The sequence below is a fragment of the Maniola jurtina genome, chromosome 15 (assembly GCF_905333055.1).
Source record: "Maniola jurtina chromosome 15, ilManJurt1.1, whole genome shotgun sequence".
Taxonomy (NCBI): Eukaryota; Metazoa; Arthropoda; class Insecta; order Lepidoptera; family Nymphalidae; genus Maniola; species Maniola jurtina.
In genome coordinates, this window is record NC_060043.1 from 8,716,426 (window position 1) to 8,734,801 (window position 18,376).

Sequence of the window (18,376 nt, forward strand, 5' to 3'; positions counted from 1 at the left end):
GACCGACCACGAAATAAATGCAGTACTTGGTTGTTCCAACATTACCTATTAATAAACTAAATAATTATTCTGCCCCAAAATGTAGAAACTTTGTAGAAAATAAAAACCTTTTATTTGGTAGAGTTTGCAAAGACCGTACAATATTGTACCATCAACTAAGCTGAAAACTCAAATACGAAAAGGAAATAAAGCCTAGTTGAAGGCTGAGGCAGGCCGGGCTCATATTGTGGTCACGCGACCCGAGAAATTTTCCTACTTACGACGGCGGCGCACCTATTTGACTGCTCTCGCGTCTATCTCTGACGAGAAAGAGATAAGAGAAGATATTACACGATAGAATGAGAAGGGTTTATTAAATTAAGGGCCGCAGCGCTGTGCAAACTGAATTGCACTATATCTAGTACGTAGTGACAAGAGTTACTACGGAGCGATCCTGTTCTACCTGGTCCTTTCACGTTTATAGTATTCTGTGGTTGAAAATACGTAAAAGTATTAGGCATATTAAATACTAGACTTTTTAATTGGCTCTGAATAAAATATCTACTGATTTCGATTCCGTATAAGCAAAACACACATTCAATTACCAATAGTTTCAAGGGTAAATGAAATCAGAAGCGAGTGTAAGAAGCAATGAGTAGCGTTTCGAAGTAATTAAAGTTTGTTCACAGCTCGCCTCTCAAGCCTTAGCTAGCTGATATTGTATCTACCGAGTATCTACTTTTAACTCTACACCAGTCACGTTCTATTAAAGCAGTAGGTATATCGGTAACCGGATCAAGGATTTTAAACATTTGTCGCTTTAAAACGTTGGTTCAGAATAAGCAAGAATGTGCTAATAAATCATCAATGGGGCACATTAGGTTTCTTGTAGGGACTTTTACACACCACGGCCTTGCGGCGCCTGAATCCAATCCCTGTCACTCGTCTGATGTGGTCTGCCAACACATTATTCGACAAGTGTAAATTAAAAATTTTCAACACCCCCGACAAATCATTTTCAAATAAATAATTATGTATATCTTGACGCAAATCTTGAGGCAACGTCAATCTTGACAACTTGACATTTGTCAATTGACACTTGAATATTATGAACCTAAGGTATATCTAACCTTCTTTTCTACAAGAAAACTAGAAAATAGCTGATAACTTTTAAACGGCTGAACCAATTTTTTTGGATTATAGCTAAGAACACTCTCGATCAAGCCACCTTTCAAACAAAAAAAAACTAAATTAAAATCGGTTCATTCGTTTAGGCGCTACGATGCCACAGACAGATACACAGATACACAGATACACAGATACACACGTCAAACTTATAACACCCCTCTTTTTGGGTCGGGGGTTAAAAATAGAGCTTTTTAATCCATACTAATATTATAAATGCGAAAGTGTGTCTGTCTGTCTGTCTGCTACGCTTTCACGGCTCAACCGCTGAACCGATTTTAACGAAATTTTGTACAGACTTAGGATACATTCCGGGGAAGGACATAGGCTACTTTTTATCCCGGAAAAACAAACAGTTCCCGTGGGATTCCTAAATACACATCCGCTTGATCGATTCGTATGAAATTTGGTACCGAGGTAACTTGCGTCCCTGTAATTGATATAGGCAACTTTTCATCCCGGAAAATCAAACAGTTCCCACCTTAGGATCTTTAAAAACCTAAATCAACGCGGACGAAGTCGCGGGCATCCTCTAGTGAAGAATAAAATGATTCAAGTTGGAGGTTGTAATCACTAATATCATACTACAAGTGTGAATTAAAAATTTATAACACCCCCAACAAGTAACAGTAACTAGAAAAGAGCTGATAACTTTCAAACGGCTGAACCGATATTCTTGGATTATAGCTAAGAACACTCTCGATCAAGCCACCTTTCAAACAAAAAACACTAAATCAAAATCGGTTCATTAGTTTAGGAGCTACGATGCCACAGACAGATACACAGATACACTTGTCAAACTTATAACACCCCTCTTTTTGGGTCGCGGGTTAAAAATTATTATTCGGTCTTGGCCGACGATACAGTGGCTATTTCTACTTCGGACCTTATCTGAACACCGACGTTCCACATTAGACTGAAGAGAGCCTAACTTTAGGACATTTGGGGGCGGTTAAACTTTACAAAGGAACTTGTAACTAGTTTAAGTGTTATTGACACATTTCTAGTAGACCCCAGTACATTAGACAGCTCCTTAATTTTTTTTAAAAATTAGATATTATTAGACCTACAATTAGAAATACCTTACTGACTATAACTTAACTATATACTTATAATAATAATAGGCTTAATTCTATGTTATGTTATGGGAAATCAAGGTAGGGTACTTATATACTAGTGTTGGAAATAGCTTGACTCTTTGACATCTTTTTTTAACTAAGTAATGTGTAGTGTTTTGGCTCTCCTCCATTCCAGTCCATTGTCTTTTTTTTGGTATGGTTTGATGACAGAGTGAAGAGCGCAGAAATGTATGAGGATTGGTGACTAATTGTATAGCTGTGTTTAGGCAGTTGTTTTTAATATAAATATACTTACCCATACTATTTATGAATGGTACTTAATATTAATTCAGATCACCGTTACTAATATTTCGCTTGATCACTCATACAATTTTTCAAGAAATAAAACTGCTTAGTGCTTACTCATTTTTAGCATGGCGCATTTAATTTTATCAACACACACAGACATCCTCCTAATCTTTTATTATGTTGGAAGACGGAAAATTGCTTATTCAGAGGATCTGCTTGGACTATAAAATGTTGCTGTGACTTCGGTATCAGATGAATTTTACGAGTATGACTGGAGTTAAATTGTCTTTTGTGTTTTGTTATTAGGACATTGCAATGAAATCCTATGTGCTGAAATACGTCTTTTTAAGTCACCGCATTTATTTAACTATTAGGCGCAGTGTACACCAGCGGCGTCTTTCTTAGTTAAAAAATCATTTAAACTAAGCTTTACTTACTTTTGCACAACGGTGTGGCAGCGGGCGGCACGTGGCAAACTTAGATGTGTCCAAGCATAGTGCATCCTCCGTTTTTTTTTAACTTTTTACTCAATTCATAACCATACTTAATAAATGCTCAATTATGTCAGTCTGTAGCTGTCTGTTAGCTTTTCATCGCAAATCTAAAAGTTTCCATAGGATTTTCAAAAAACCAAAATGTTTCTTTAAAATTAGGTAGGACCAGAACCTGTGCAAAATTTATAGGTAGTCAGTTCAAGGAATTTTTTTTTTGAAAGTACTTGTCCTTATCATTTCATATTGTCAAGGTTAACATTAAATCAATTGTAGATAGGTACTTACTAGATACCTATAAAATTATTTCCTGGGACTTGGCCCGCACACTTTCTGCCATATGTTGCGTAGAATGAAAAAACTTTTTCATAAAATAACTTTTGACGCAAACTGGCCCTCGTATGTCTTTATGTTGGTGTAATTGTGTTATATGCAGTAGTTCTAATGCTTATTTCTGACATTTAATGTACGACTGATATTGTGATATCATCATTGTCAACCTATATAGACGACCACTGTTGGACATAATTTTCTTGTAGTGGTTTCCACACGCCAACCAAGCTCTTGGATCGCTTGAATCCAGCGATAAGAATAATTGATTTAATTATTATACCTAGTTATACGTATAAAATAGCCCGCGACTTCGTCCGCGTAGACTACACAAATTTTAAACCCCTATTTTACCCCCTTAGGGGTTGAATTTTCAAAAATCTATCTGCATGCCTTTCAGCCGATCCGCCCAGTCGTTTGAGCTATGTGCTAATAGATCAGTCAGTCAGTCACCTTGTCATTTATACATTTAGATTCATAGGTTTATACTACCAACTTTTACCTCTGTATGAACTAAAGTTCATGAGGCATGTACGAGTACTTGGAGTTTGGACCATCTTGGCTTGGTTGGTAACTATTTCCAACAGACAAGTGATTGCTGTCTACCGCCATTTTTTAAAAGTTAAAACCTTAGGTCATAACTAGAATGGATTATAATAGGAAATAAATGATACGATTTTAAAATCTTTTAAAATTAATGTATTTATTTCAGCAACATCCCGAGAAAATATTTTACATGATAGATTTCTTAATTTTTTATTATAATATATTGGATTCGATAATATTAACAATTGCATGTATAATATGACAATATTAAAAATAAACCTATTTCATTAATTTTTTTATGTTTTAAATTTAGAGAAAAATAATTTACAGATACACATATTATATTAATTTATATTTCTTTAGAAATATTTTTATTGTAAATATACATGTTAGACATAATTGGATATTTGATATACCCCTCTGCGCTTACCTAATAATAATTTAATAATATCTACTAAGTACAGTTCTGTAATACCGACACAAAATTTACATCAAATAATTTTATTTATTTCAAGTTAAGTGCTACAAAATTCGAGGAGGATTCGCTGAGGATTATTTAGAGTATTTTGCATAATTATGCAATAGAGTCACGTAGATCAATTCAAATTGGGGATAAAACTTATTAAAACAGGTTTACTTGAAAGATGTTTAGGGACCGTGACATGGCGAATATAACAACGCAAAAGTTTTAAAAGATTTGTGATTGGATTTTTATAGTTGTTTTTTGTTGTTGACAGCTTATCGTAGGTTGTGAGCAGACATTTCAGAACGCTTTGAGCCGATGGGGAATTGGGACAGGTCGATCTCGTCCATGGGGAAGTCTGGTCTGTACCTCTTCTTGTCGAAGTTTGTTCTGTAAAAATATTTTCTGAATTAAACCTCAAAATTTCAGTTATACGTCGTTTAACGGATATAGTACAAGACAGTGAATCTGATGCGGATTAAAGATTTATAATCATCATAATATTTTCTGTCGTATAAAACTATTTTCTATACAAATCATAGGCAAAAATAATTTGTTATATTTGTATCTACTTAGGGAAAATAGAAGAAGGTACGTTACCCACGTATCTAAAGTGAAGAAACTGAAGAAAATTATGATAGATAGATAGTACTTGGATCATGACAGACCGCTAGTAATCTGTTCTACTGCCTCTACTCTCGCATGTTTTGTATCTTGTGTCTTACTCATCACAGAGCACGAATTTTTACGCTGTGTAATATGAACATAACATATCTATTATGTAACCCACTCCTCCCACAATAATTGAACTACATACATATAACGTAATAACTCATAAAAGACGTGATTTAATAAATTCCATATACTCGCTATTCACATAAAACAGTGTAATACTCTAATATTCCAGTAATATTCTCTTGTTATGTAAGTCAGTGCAAACTTAATTCCTTTATGCAAATCTCTGCTAATAGATACTTCATTAAACGGGCTAATATTCATGCAAGTTTAGAGCTTATATTAAGGTTCGCGGTTCAATAACGACTTTGATCTGATATTATGTAGGTATACCCCAAGTTCATCAAACATCAAGCTAAGTAGGTATCAACTAATAATGAGGAGTTACTTCTGTCAGAATAAGTAATTTTTAGGTGCAATGCACATCCACAGTGTGGAATAGCGCGTCTTTTTTGATAACTACTTGAACTAAGCTTTTTGAGTAGGTAATTTGTCATTTCGGCAGCAACTTCGAATTGAGGAATCACCAGCAAATAAAAGATGGCAAGTATTTTCAGCATATTTTTATCTTCAACTATCTCAAGTGAATGTCTTAGGTTGACGCTGCTTAGCAAGTACAATCAGCTGAATTCTTTAAAGTACTTTTTTACAGCGATTACAGATGGGTTGATCATGATGATGATGACTTGTAAAACTTACACCGAGTCCAGGTAGTTAGGTCCGATGAAGTGGTAGAACCGTTTGAAGGGGAACGGCATTGACGTCTGGTCAATCTCATCGAAGTTACGCTTCTTCACAAAGTTGTCCAAGTTCGACCTATGAAAAAAAAATTACAATTTGAATATACTTTTTAACCTCCGACTCAAAAAGAGGGGTGTTATAAGTTTGACGTGTGTATCTGTGTGCCTATCTGTGTATCTGTCTGTGGCATCGTAGCTCCTAAACTAATGAACCGATTTTAATTTAGTTTTTTTTTGTTTGAAAGGTGGCTTGATCGAGAGTGTTCTTAGCTATAATACAAGAAAATCGGTTCAGCCGTTTGAAAGTTATCAGCTCTTTTCTAGTTACTGTAACCTTCACTTGTCGGGGGTGTTATAAATTTTTAATTTACATTTGTTGTCTTTATCTGTGATTTATTTGGAACATGAGTTTGCAATAAAAATGGTTTTTACATAAACAAACATTATATCGCCTAATAAAAAATTCCAGATGTTTTCAATGTTTCGTTTCGTTTGGATTTTGAAGTTGGAACGTGAACGGGTATCTGAATGTGGTCTTTATCCTTACTACTATTACTATCCCTATAATAATTTATCCATCTAGCATATATTTATATTATTCGTTATTATTGGTGGATGAACAAGAGCTTACATATTATGATATTGTCAGTTGTGGATTTGGAAGTGTTCTCACGAACTATGTCTTTTCAGTGAACGTTGTATCATCAATCATCATACTAATGCGTGCGAAATAGGTTTTTTCTATGTATCTATTTATTAAAGTTCAGTAATATTCGGCATCTGATCTCTGTGGGATTTTGAGTCTAGGTAAGACTTGTTAAACGAAATATAAAAACAGGGTAAAAGTGACAATATATTCTCGAACTTAAAAAAGCGTGTATTGTATTACTGTGGTATATGCGTTTACACCATTCAAGATGGTGTAGGTATAAACGAATAGCATGCAAGTAGCATTTTTTCTTGTTACCATTACGGAAAATAATCTCTTACATTAGACTCAATTGGACTCTTGAATTGTACATTTTTAGCAATAATTTATATTATTTTAGTGTAACGCGTACTGCAAGGGTTAAGTCAAGAGTAATAAAACTAAAGAAAGCAAAAAAACAACACAATCGGACGCAACAACTATGCAGTTTACCTGAGTTCACCTCCATCTTCAAATACTTACGAGTATAATACATAATTATACAATAACATAGCGTCATAACCAGTGCTTACACAAGTTGAGATCTACAGTGAAAGTTTCTTCAAAATACAAGCTTCTCCCTCTGGCGATACGAGAAAGTTACGAGAATGTATACCTTACGTAATGGACTGAGTTAACTGAAACAAACCCTATGTTGAGATAATGTTACCCCTGTACCGTATACATTAACAAAACTCTACGTACGCTAAAAGTTAAATCCAACGAGTAGGTAAGTAGTTCATTTATTTTGACATGTTTTAATCAACAAGAATGATCCACAGCGGCTACAATCTTAAAGAATGTAAAATTAGCTGAAATTTTTGCCTGTTCATGATAGTGTACAGTGTACACACTACACTTTTTATAATATTTGAAAAGAGCAAACGCCGAGTTTCTTGGTTGGTTCTTCTCGGCGGGAAGGGAATTCCGAACCAGTGGTAGGTAACAATTCAAAAGCACGGAGCATAGAGCAGCCAAATGCTACTTTTTAAAGTCGTAGAGAGCGAACTACGAGTAGGTATAAGTTACGCCTACAAGTTCTGCGAGTCTACGGCGTAGGTCTACGACGGATATTTGATCGGTTCTGCCTTTGCTTACAGAAGGTCACGTTGTAGGCCGTCTGCGGCAGTCTGTGGCCTGATTTGTATTCCACGGACAACCGGGAAGATACACTAAATCACGTTTTAGAATATTTTAATTAATTTATGTTGCGGTTTTTTGTTTTATGAATCTTACAGAAATACTAAATTCCCTTGTGATGCTGACCGTTGACTTAATAAAATTAATCCTACAAAGTATAATCAAGAAACGCTGTTTAGATTTTACGCCTTAATCAACATTTTTTCAGGTTAATAATTTGATTTCTATATTTTTTATTTAATTTTGAAATAAAGAATAAGAAATTCTTATGTTAATTACTTTTTTTTTATGCTTATGGAGACCTATTTTTTATTAATCGAACTTAGACACCAATGCTACTATGTAGGGACTAAGTTAGATTCTTACGGTTCGCTAGATTTAAACGTACTTTCTGTTGCTTTCTATAACTGTTACTTATAAGTTTATTTTTTTTTCTACTGTATGGTATAAAACAAAAGCGAGATTGCTCGAATAATCCAATAAGTAATACACCTGAGTACATCGTGTGTAGGCCCTGCATACTCATATTATCATGATAGATTTTTTGGCTGACTGAGTTTCAATTTCCATGGGTAACGAATTTTAGTGATGATGATTAAGATCATATTTCACCTTTTTCATCATATTAGAATATACTTTTATCTTCAAATAACTATCAAATTTTACACTCAAATAGTTTTTACAACTTTGGACTTTGCAGTATTAACCTTTCACATAATTTAAAGCTCAAAGTTTAGCTGAAGTAAGTAAATTTCCCCTGTTGCTCGTGTAGTTAGGTCCTACACACATTTAGAATTCATAACTAAAACTCTTATCTTGTTAAATTAGAAGAAGTTTAGGACGCTAATTAACTTAAGTTAAACATATCTCGTTATATGAGACTACCCGCATAGTTAGAATCGACCTTCATATTAGTTTTGTAGCTGTACAATTTTTTTTAGAATTTCTTGTTTCCAGTGCTAGAAACCTAAGGAAGTTATTTTTTTTTTCAAGTAAAAAAATATTAATTCGTTACGACCGACGTTACGACGTTTCCATAATATTAAACGATAGATCCAAAGCACTTATATAAAGCTAGACTATTCGTTGACGTCATTTCCATTTCTTTCAAATTCAACATGAAACTCTCGCCTCTTGCCTGTACTGTGCAAATAACATCCATTATTTTAGGGATCCATATATCCAGAACAAAAAAACAAGCCTTGTAGGCTTGTTTCAATTCGTTGTCCTATGACTTATATGTCAAGACCCGTTAAGGAATTAAAATCTATAGGGTACTTCCTTGCCTAATGAAATTTGCCAGGTAGCAATGTAAATACAAAAACTGGTCAAGTGCGAATCAGACTCGCGCACCGAGGGTTCCGTACTCGGGTATTTTTTCCGACATTTTGCACGATAAAATAAAAACTACTATGCATAAAAATAAGTAAAAATCTTTTTTGGAATGTACATTGTACAGGTAAAGCCCTTTGATATGATACCTCACTTGCTTATCTAACTTTAAAAATTGGAACACGGTTTAATTATTTTTTTGGTGACATAACCACAAATTTACGGTCTTCGGATTATTTCCTTTACTTGTGCTTTAAGACTTACCTACCAGCCAAATTTCATGATTCTAGGTACAGTCAACGGGAAGTACCCTATAGGTTTTCTTGACAGACACGACAGATGGACAGACGGACAGACAGACAGACAAACAGACAGACAGACAATAAAGTGATCCTGTAAGGGCTCCGTTTTTCCTTTTAGGCACGGAACATTAAAAAAAAAGAAAACCGTTATTCCTTTTACCATGATACGGCACTCTTCGTATGTGAGTCCGATTTTCACTGAGCGGTTTTTAAATCTCGTATGCTATAAGTAGGTCCTGTGTCACTTACCGATCAATCTCATCGAAATTGCGCTTGGGAAGGCCGTCTCCGTAATATCCGTACTCGATTGGCATCACGAGCGGCCATGTATCCCGCTTGCCTCCGTATGGACTGCCGGAAAATGAAGCACGAAAAGGCATTTAGAAATACATGAATACACGTGTAATAATACGTAACCTTAGCATGCCACGCATCACTTGGTACTGGGTTGGACGTTGAAAGTTATACACAATTAAAATTTAATTCAAGTTAAATCTTATATTATTATCATTACTAGTTGCCAATGGAGTTGTTAGTAATAAAAAGTTATCAGCAAAAGTGAATATTTTTCCGATGTTTCAATAGATTCTTTTTGCTAGATGTCGCATCGAAAATGAAAAAACATCAATGTTTTTTTATTGAACGGATCTTAACGACGCCAAAAAGCAAGTTGTAAATGAAGTTGATAGTTGAAAAATTTTAAATTTAAGAAAAAATAATGATGACTGTTTCATATCTAGTACTTCAATAAGCTTCAATCAATTAAGCTGACTGACTGACTGTCTGATCTATCAAACGCTATCTAATATTCTAATATAATATCTATCTAACAGCTTAAACTACCGGATGGATCGGGCTGAGGCATGCAGATAGTTAATTATGACTTAGACATATGCTAAGAAGGGATTTTTGAAAATTCAGCCCCTAAAGGGATCAAATAGAGGTTCGAAATTGTAGTCTACGCGGGCATAAGCTAATAAACCCCATTAAACCATTATTCCAGCATTAGCTTTTAAAACTGGGAAAATAAATGAACCAGGAAAATAATGAAGCGTCATTTCAGGTGCAAGGAAAATAAAAAGTTCGCTATATTTTCGTGTTTATTTTATTTAGACGAGAAAATAATAGAGAAACAGCTGCGTTGGTGTCTTTGTATTTTATTTTAATTGAAAATGGAAAACAGTTCGATTTATTCCTACGTACCTACCGATACTTTTAAAAACGAGTTTAAAGCTTCATAGACTTTCACAACTCAGTAAGCAATAAAAGGCAGTTCTAATAAAGAAACACATTGTTACGGAATACAAAGCATATTTTCCAATTGGTTTATTATTCACCGTGCAGCATACGCTTTGTCTCACTTTTTGAAATTGAATAATTTATACTCAGTTAGGCTCAATTTGTTCTACTACACCTTTCAAAAAAACACTTTTGAAATATACATGGACTCACGTCTGATATGAACGAAGGAGATGCTATGTTTTGAATAATGGTTTTATTACCCGAATAATATCCTATTTTTATAAGACGAAACTCTCCACTGTTTCTTGTTTTTCTACTTGATAGCTTTTTAACTATGATAGTTTCTCAAATATTCAACATAGTCTATAACCAGCTACCATTTGTTGTATCATTGATACTACTTTGTAAAGTTGTTATTTTATGATAAATAAAATTCTTAAATCAGATTCCTAGTTTAATAAAAGTTATAAAGACTGAAGACCCGATTGTTGAAATGGTAGCTATATTAGCATGATATAAAAAGAATTATCTGTAGCTTAGTGATTTAATTAAATTAGCCTTATAACATTATACCCTATAGGCCCATTTCATGCTTTCAAGGGCATGCATTTTTTAATCAGAAAAGATACCTAAGTATGTATTTTATCAAAGTTTATTAAACCATTCTCGAAATTGGAACTCAAAACATGATATACCGTAAGTCAATGAAAACAGATGGAAAGCCTTCAATCCTAAAATTGACCAGTATAATAAACCCCAACTTAATATATAACATACCTGTTGTATTCGAACCTCCTTCCCATGAAATAAGGAAAGTGCCGTAACTCTCGCACTTCGCGAACCAAATTGCCTCCACCCAATGAATCCAAATTCCGTTGCTTGTGACCTATGCCGTTATAAATAAAATATTTCATAAGATGCACAATATATGGGGTGAACCAATTTACATTCATATAATCACGTGAAAGATCTTACCTCCATCCGTTTTTACTGAAGCAAATATTACCTGCAGCTCATGACCCGTCGCAATATGAACCATCTTAAGCGTCAGAAGATACGTAAGGAAATTATAACAGCGTTGCCGTAATAGTTTTATGAAAAGGTAAGGCTTAGGGATATCTCGTCAGTATAATAGAGGATGTGGGTGAAATTGGAGTACAAAAATACGACCGAGATAGTTTCTCACTTGCTTGATATTTATTTTATACTGGACTTTTATTTCATACAACACGTAAAGATAAACGACACCAAAAATATTAAACTTGCTTATGTATATCACAAATATTATCTTTGTTTTACGAACATTGTTATCAATTCTGTGATGGGTAGGTACACAGAAAAATCACAACCCCTCTTGATCTAACTCAAGTGTTGGTTTGATTTTGTTAATAAGTATTAGGGTACAGCAGCAGAATTAATGTCAATGTAGGTTTTTATGAATCGAAAATAATGATATGTTATAGTAAGTAGTATCTTTAGTTTAAACAAAATTTCCGCCGCCCAGAGAATCAACTTGTCGTCGTACAAAATTGCCACCTCCAATGGAATCCAAATTACGGACGAAGTTTCCACCACCCAATGAATCCAGATATCTCTTGACTAAATTGGGCCCTCCAATTTGATCGAGGTTCTTCTTGACGAAGTTAGCCCCACCGATTGTATCCAAGGTCCTTTTGACGAAATTAGCTCCACCTAGCGAATCTAATGTCCGCTTGACAAAATTAGCTCCTCCTAATGAATCTAAATTTCTCACAAAATTTCCTCCTCCAATAGTATCGAGAGTGCGGACAAAATTACCACCGCCCAAAGAATCGAGATATCTAGCGTATTGCATCTTGTTCTCCATATCGCTCCCCGAAAGCGTCGATCCTCCAATTCCATAAATGTTTTTACCACTCAAAGGTCCACCTCTTGGTCCTCTTAAAGGCTTATTTTCGTAAGTATTAAAGTTTCTTCCTAGTGATGTAGTCCCTCCAATGCTGCCCAAATTGCTTTCTCTATCAATTTTATTTACGTATTGGGTGAGAAATCTCATGAAGTCCTCAAGTTCTTCTCTCTGTTTCAAATCTGTAACAAGTCATTATAATATTCAAGAGGCTGTATAAATTTTGTATTGAATAAAGCTTCATTGAATTCAATTCGTTTTGTACTTACCCAGGGTGGTTTTGAGGTATCGAGTGCACAAATGCATTGTGCAGTGCGTCTGTTGTTAGGTGCTGGGGAGTTCTGTGAAGTGCTTAAATCCATCACCGTGAATGAAACGTGTGGAGGAAACTTGATTTGAATTGTGCAAAAGTTTTTAAATTATTTTGTGATTTAGTGCGAATATAATAAGTGCATAGATTTAATAAAAATTTTGGGTGTGGCGAAAGGGAGTGTTAACAAAAATTGTGGAATCGTATTTATTTTATAACACACATATAAATTTTTTTTAAAATATTTGGTGAAAATTATTGAATGTGCTCAGGGGTCATTCGAAAAAGTATTTTGAAGTGCAAATGTAAAACGGGGGTCAATAATTTAGTGCATTATACAACCTAAACTTTTAGAAGCTTACCATTAACGTCGTAATGATCGCCTGTGTTCTGTGCGCCTACTCTTAGATCTTGTTCCTGATAAAATAAAACAAGCCATTATTAAAAAAATAATAAAACACGACTCCCAGGCCATACCGGGACGATGCAAGTAATCTAACTCATAATATACAAAATAAATCCAAATTTTTTCATTCAAATCATGGTGAAATAAAGAAACTCACATACACGAACTCTGACACATAGTATGAATCTTGGAAGCTTTTAAGAGGGCTCTCTCCGTCACTCGTTTCCACTCGTTTCATACAATCGTAGTTCCAATTTCATTTGAATATTAAGCAACCTAAGTCCATGAAATTTTGCAGACATATTCTAGAAACTAATATCTATGTCTGTGGTTTTCCAGATTTCTGTTAAAATATTCGGTTTCAAAGTTACGCGGTCTTAAAATTTTCATACAAATCTTGGAGCCCCTGTAATTTTAAAACTACATATTTTCAGAAAAATCTAAAACACCACAGACACAGATATTAGTTTCTAGAATATGTCTGCAAAATTTCATGGACTTTGGTTGCTTAATATTCAAATGAAATTGGAACTACGATTGTATGAAACGAGTGGAAACGAGTGACGGAGAGAGCCCATACTTTTTTTTGAGCAATCGTGTAAGAATAGATTTTTCATTTTACAATGATTATTTATGAAAGACAGTTTCTTATCAAACATTTTAATTGCGAAAGAATTCGTAGCAATCAAAGTATACCTTTGAGGCAATTGAACTTATTATTTAAAAGATAATATTAGATGGGACGGAAGCTTTAGGGCTTAATTAAAATTTCTCACTATCATTTTCTTATTTGCGTCTTTTCGGCAGACTGTAATTAGTAAGTATCTGATTGGTAGCTTAAGTTGGCATTACATTTACTTAGGTCTATTTTGCCAACCGGAATCTTTTGTAATTTATAGTAATTGGAACTTAATTGGATTAATTTGCAATTTGTCTTACTTAAAATAAAGTATTTCGTTGCGAAACTGTTGTCAGTAATAAATACTATAAAAATTTTAATCAATTGGCAAAGCATTATTCTACAAAATTCATACGTATACGAAAGTTACGTTTCGCGTAAATTTTCCCAGGTATAGTTTAATTCTCATATGAGAAGATACAACATTGCAAAACTAATAATCTATTTTTGGAACATACTTCCCTTCAAAATGTTTTCAAATTTCTTTAAAAATCGTCTGAGAAAAGCCATTTGAAATAGTCCTTATCAAAACCGGTTGTAAAGTCCCGAAATATGATACGAGAAGGATAAGTAGGCCTACATTTAATTTTTTACTGTTAATAGTAAAAATGATATGATGAATAAAATGGATGGTGTGACAGAAAGTTACCTGGTGAGGATCAGCGCTGCAGCAGACCAGCAACGTGGCTACTGCTATAGCCACGGCTCCTCCGGCACGCATCATTGCAGCTAAGTAAAAAAATATATTATCCCATAAATTAGCCCTTGAATACAATCTGATTTTGAGGTATGAGGATATCGTTTAAGATGTACTCGGACAACTTGGTAGGGGCATGGTTTTATTAAGCCTAATACTTCTAATGGGGTTTTACGACATCTCGTTGCAACCCTAAATCGTTTGGCAGCACGGCTTTATGTTAGGAACTAGCCTCTGCCGCCACCAGACTTATGGGGTGATTCGCTAACTCAGTTATCAATACTAAATGATAGTCATCGAGCTCATATTGCTGCTTTACTGACTGATGCTAAATATAATTTCGTACAAAACTTTTAATGGATTAAAAATCAATATCAAATGATTTCGGTGGCTGTCATTCAGTATATATCACTAAGTTAGCGCATCACCCTGTAGAGGCAAGTTAGAAATTAAAAATCCCCAAATTGATCCTGCCAGGAATTGAACCCGGGTTCATTCACTTACTGACGTCAGAGATTTTACTGTTAACCATTAATGAGGTTAAAGTTTCAGCGAAACGGTCGTAGGTTCGTGCGTGAGCTTTTTTTGATCGGTGGGCTACAACTGCTACACTTTAACGTAGCACAACCTACGAACGTAGCTAGTGCTACTTTGAAAACGGAGATCGCGGGATTTCTTTTTAGGGTAGATAATTTTTCTAAATTGGCTTAATCTTAGAAATTTCTCTTAGGAACTTTGTTTTCTATCTACCAGTCTTTTAGATACAAAAGACAAAATCATCAGTCATGGAAATGTAACTTGTTTTAGCATGACACCAATCGAACCAAGCTAGACTTCTCAACGATTCTAGAAATGACTGTCTAGAATTTAGCCATTTAGTAATATTACTAGGTGATTTCCTCGATTTTATCTGCATGGATTTAGGTTTTAAAAATTCAGTAGGAACTCTTTGATTATCCGGGATAAAAAGTGCCGTGCCCAGGATGCAAGCTATCTCAATATATTTCATCAAAATCGGTTAAATGGATGTGAAAAACTAGCAGACAGACACACTTTCGCATTTATAATATTAGTAGGAATAGCATGGATTAAATTAAAATCATTAGTCGTTGATGAAGTATTAACAGGTAGCATGGGGATCCATCGCGGTAATAGCAAGTACATAGCAACCTTGGGCAAAGACCTGTTGCATCTGCAGTACGATGAAAGGAGAGAATAATGAGTTAATGAAGTAACGACTTAAATTACTCACTCTCTACGCTTGACAGGAAAAATACTCCTACACCAGCGTTTTATGTTTGTCTGGTATATTATACTAGCTTATTTCCGCGACCTTGTCCGCCTGATATAATTTATGGCGAATATCTTTCGGGGATAATGGCTATTAGTGAAAGAATTTTCAGATTCATATCATTAGTTCTGGAGTTTATCTCTTACATCCAAACTTATAAACTTTACCTCTTCATAATTTTAGTTAGATAATAATTTAATTTAGTTAATACAATTTTAAGAAAACTGTTACTTGGTCCGTTGGTGAAAAAATTTACGTAAGTTGGTAAATGGTTTAGTGACTAATTATGATTCATTATGAGTAATCTTACTAAATATCACAGGTATAAATGTAAAAGTTTGAATGTTTGGATGTTTGTTACGCCTTCATGCCACAAATATTGAACCGATTTGGCTGGGAATGGAGATAGCATAATCATGTGTATTCAATTAACACTAATTAACACATAAGTTACATTTTATCGCGGAAAGAGTTTCCATAGGATTTTTTAAACCTACATCTACGCAGACGAAGTCGCGGGCATCATCTAGATCTAATAAAATAATACTATATAGTCTATTCTGTGAATATAGTACCTACCTACTTAATTTGAACAACTGTTGTTTAGTTATTTAAATGTTAGGAATCATTTGAGAGCTAGCGTTTAATATTGGTTTAGAGCTGTAGTTTGTTTTAATTTAAACCCTGTCTCCTGTTACTAATAAGAATATCATACACGTGTAGGAATAAGATAACGTCCACCTTGGGTTATTCCATCAATACACGGTTTATAGAATGTTACACGTGCAAGCAATCACCATATGATTGCTCGCAATTTTTAATCTATATATAGAGGAAAATAAATTATCTACCTTTATGATTTACGCATGTTTCTAAAATGATTTGAGATTTCTTTAGTAAAAGTTGTACCCAAATATATTTTTTTATAAATTAAATGTAGTAAATTGAAGCAAATTAAGCTTTGAAATTATATTAAAAATATTTTCTTAGTCTGTTATATAAAAGTCTGTTATATTTGGGTACTAAACGACTTACATATTTGAATATAAAATAAAATATTTTAATAGAGAACTATATTTTATCTTCAAAAGTAATTTAAATCCAGGAGGTATCCAGGAATGTTAGGGAAAGTATGCCAATTAACAATGCACAAACAGTTCTACAACAGGCAGCTGCAGTACTGCCACAGTAGTCTCTTATGTAAACATAATACAAACGTACAATAATTGAGTTTGAAGGGTATTATGCTAGTAATTATTCCACCACTCTATTGTGCTTCAAACAAGATTAAATAAGCACATAGAACAACTATTAATTAATGCACTACAGGTGTCTTGGTTTTTATAGTAATATTAACAGAGTAAATTGGTTCTTTGAAATTGTTTTATTGGTATAATGTTAGCACATTTACGCTCGATCACTTTCTAATTGATGTGTTAATGATGATAAATAACACTTTGAGACCATTTTTGGTTTTTTTTTATTTTATTAAAATAAGTCGTTTATCAATTGAGTAGAACGGCATTTTTAATTTCGTCAAAATATACTGTCAAAAACTGTGCACCCTGTAGATAATAATTTAAAATCCTAATATGATAATATGATATCATAATGTTTGATAATAATTTTGTAAAAAGTAATCTATAACTTTAAAATAATTTTTGGGATTTTGAATTCAATGTTCAATATGGGTGTCAGTCATTAAAAAGCGACAGCCAAAACCTAAACGAAGTTAAATAATTTTTAAAAATTTTGATGTTAAAGTAATTTTATGTTATTAGAAGAAAGCTTATGATTTTTGTCAAGTTTTAGCAAAAACTTTGACTTTTTTATAAATAAAACGCATCTACTATTTTTACGGAGATCTGTAAAATATATAGATTAAATAACTCGATTTTTTAAATACATATTTTTTTTATTTTAGATAAAACTTACCGGTTGTGTGTTCAGATGGTAGTGCTAGACGGTTGAGGCGAAGGCCGGTATGCGTTGTGCTGGTGAGGACTCGGCGCGAGCTTATATACACTGTAGGGCGGGCAGGTCCCGCCCTCCGCCTTGTTAGTCGCATCATACATATACAATGATACCAACTTTTGTCATCTTATATCATGTATTCTATTGTTTGTACTATCATTTCATAACTAACTTACAATTGTATACAGCCTAAAATGTTTGATTTACCCGAGTTAAAGATTTTTTAATATGGTGAACTTTTTTAAATTGTTTCGAATTTGAAATAATAATAATTAAAGTTTTATGCTGTGCAAAATTTGAGAGAATGGATTTAAACAAATATTGTTATTTGTTAAAGCTCCTTAGGTAGGAAATATCCTCCATTATCAAAGAAGACGCGAAGCCGTCAAACCCACGCTACTCCGCTGCGGGTTTGTGGTTGACATTATAGTATCACACAATTTAAAAAAAAAAAAACAAATTTGCCTACAGTGAGGTATTACAAACCTTGCATGTTTTTCAATTCAATGAAGAGGTGTTAAATGAATTAAAGTTCAACTTTATTAAAGCTTCTTTCATAGAGACTTAAGTTAAGCATATACTGCAAGAATTCAA

At 33.8% G+C, this 18,376-nt stretch overlaps 1 protein-coding gene across 2 annotated transcripts; it reads right to left on the bottom strand.

Moving 5' to 3' along the window:
• Positions 1 to 4,095: 4,095 nt before the first annotated feature.
• On the bottom strand, positions 4,096 to 17,835 carry LOC123872685 (orcokinin peptides-like). Of its 2 annotated transcripts, XM_045917133.1 has the most exons (9): positions 17,744 to 17,835; positions 14,470 to 14,549; positions 13,098 to 13,152; positions 12,277 to 12,607; positions 12,098 to 12,198; positions 11,318 to 11,426; positions 9,548 to 9,649; positions 5,796 to 5,912; positions 4,098 to 4,751 (listed from the first exon to the last, which is right to left on the bottom strand). In XM_045917133.1, the coding sequence occupies exons 2-9, from the start codon at positions 14,542 to 14,544 to the stop codon at positions 4,637 to 4,639; spliced, it is 1,005 nt and encodes a 334-aa protein (XP_045773089.1). In that variant the 5' UTR covers positions 14,545 to 14,549; positions 17,744 to 17,835; the 3' UTR covers positions 4,098 to 4,636. The 2 variants fall into 2 exon arrangements, with proteins under 2 accessions (XP_045773088.1, XP_045773089.1); XM_045917132.1 differs by lacking the exons at positions 12,098 to 12,198; positions 12,277 to 12,607 and having other exon boundaries at positions 4,096 to 4,751.
• Between the last annotated feature and the right edge of the window lie 541 nt (positions 17,836 to 18,376).

Bases quoted from the DNA above. Each gene is read 5' to 3' on its own strand.
- LOC123872685 (XM_045917133.1), bottom strand. From the start codon at position 14,544: ATGATGCGTGCCGGAGGAGCCGTGGCTATAGCAGTAGCCACGTTGCTG. The intron at 13,153-14,469 runs GTAACTTTCTGT...TTATTTTATCAG, and splicing joins GCAGCGCTGATCCTCACCAG to GAACAAGATCTAAGAGTAGG. The intron at 11,427-12,097 runs GTAATTTGGATT...ATAACGGCATAG, and splicing joins GGGTGGTGGAAACTTCGTCC to GTCACAAGCAACGGAATTTG.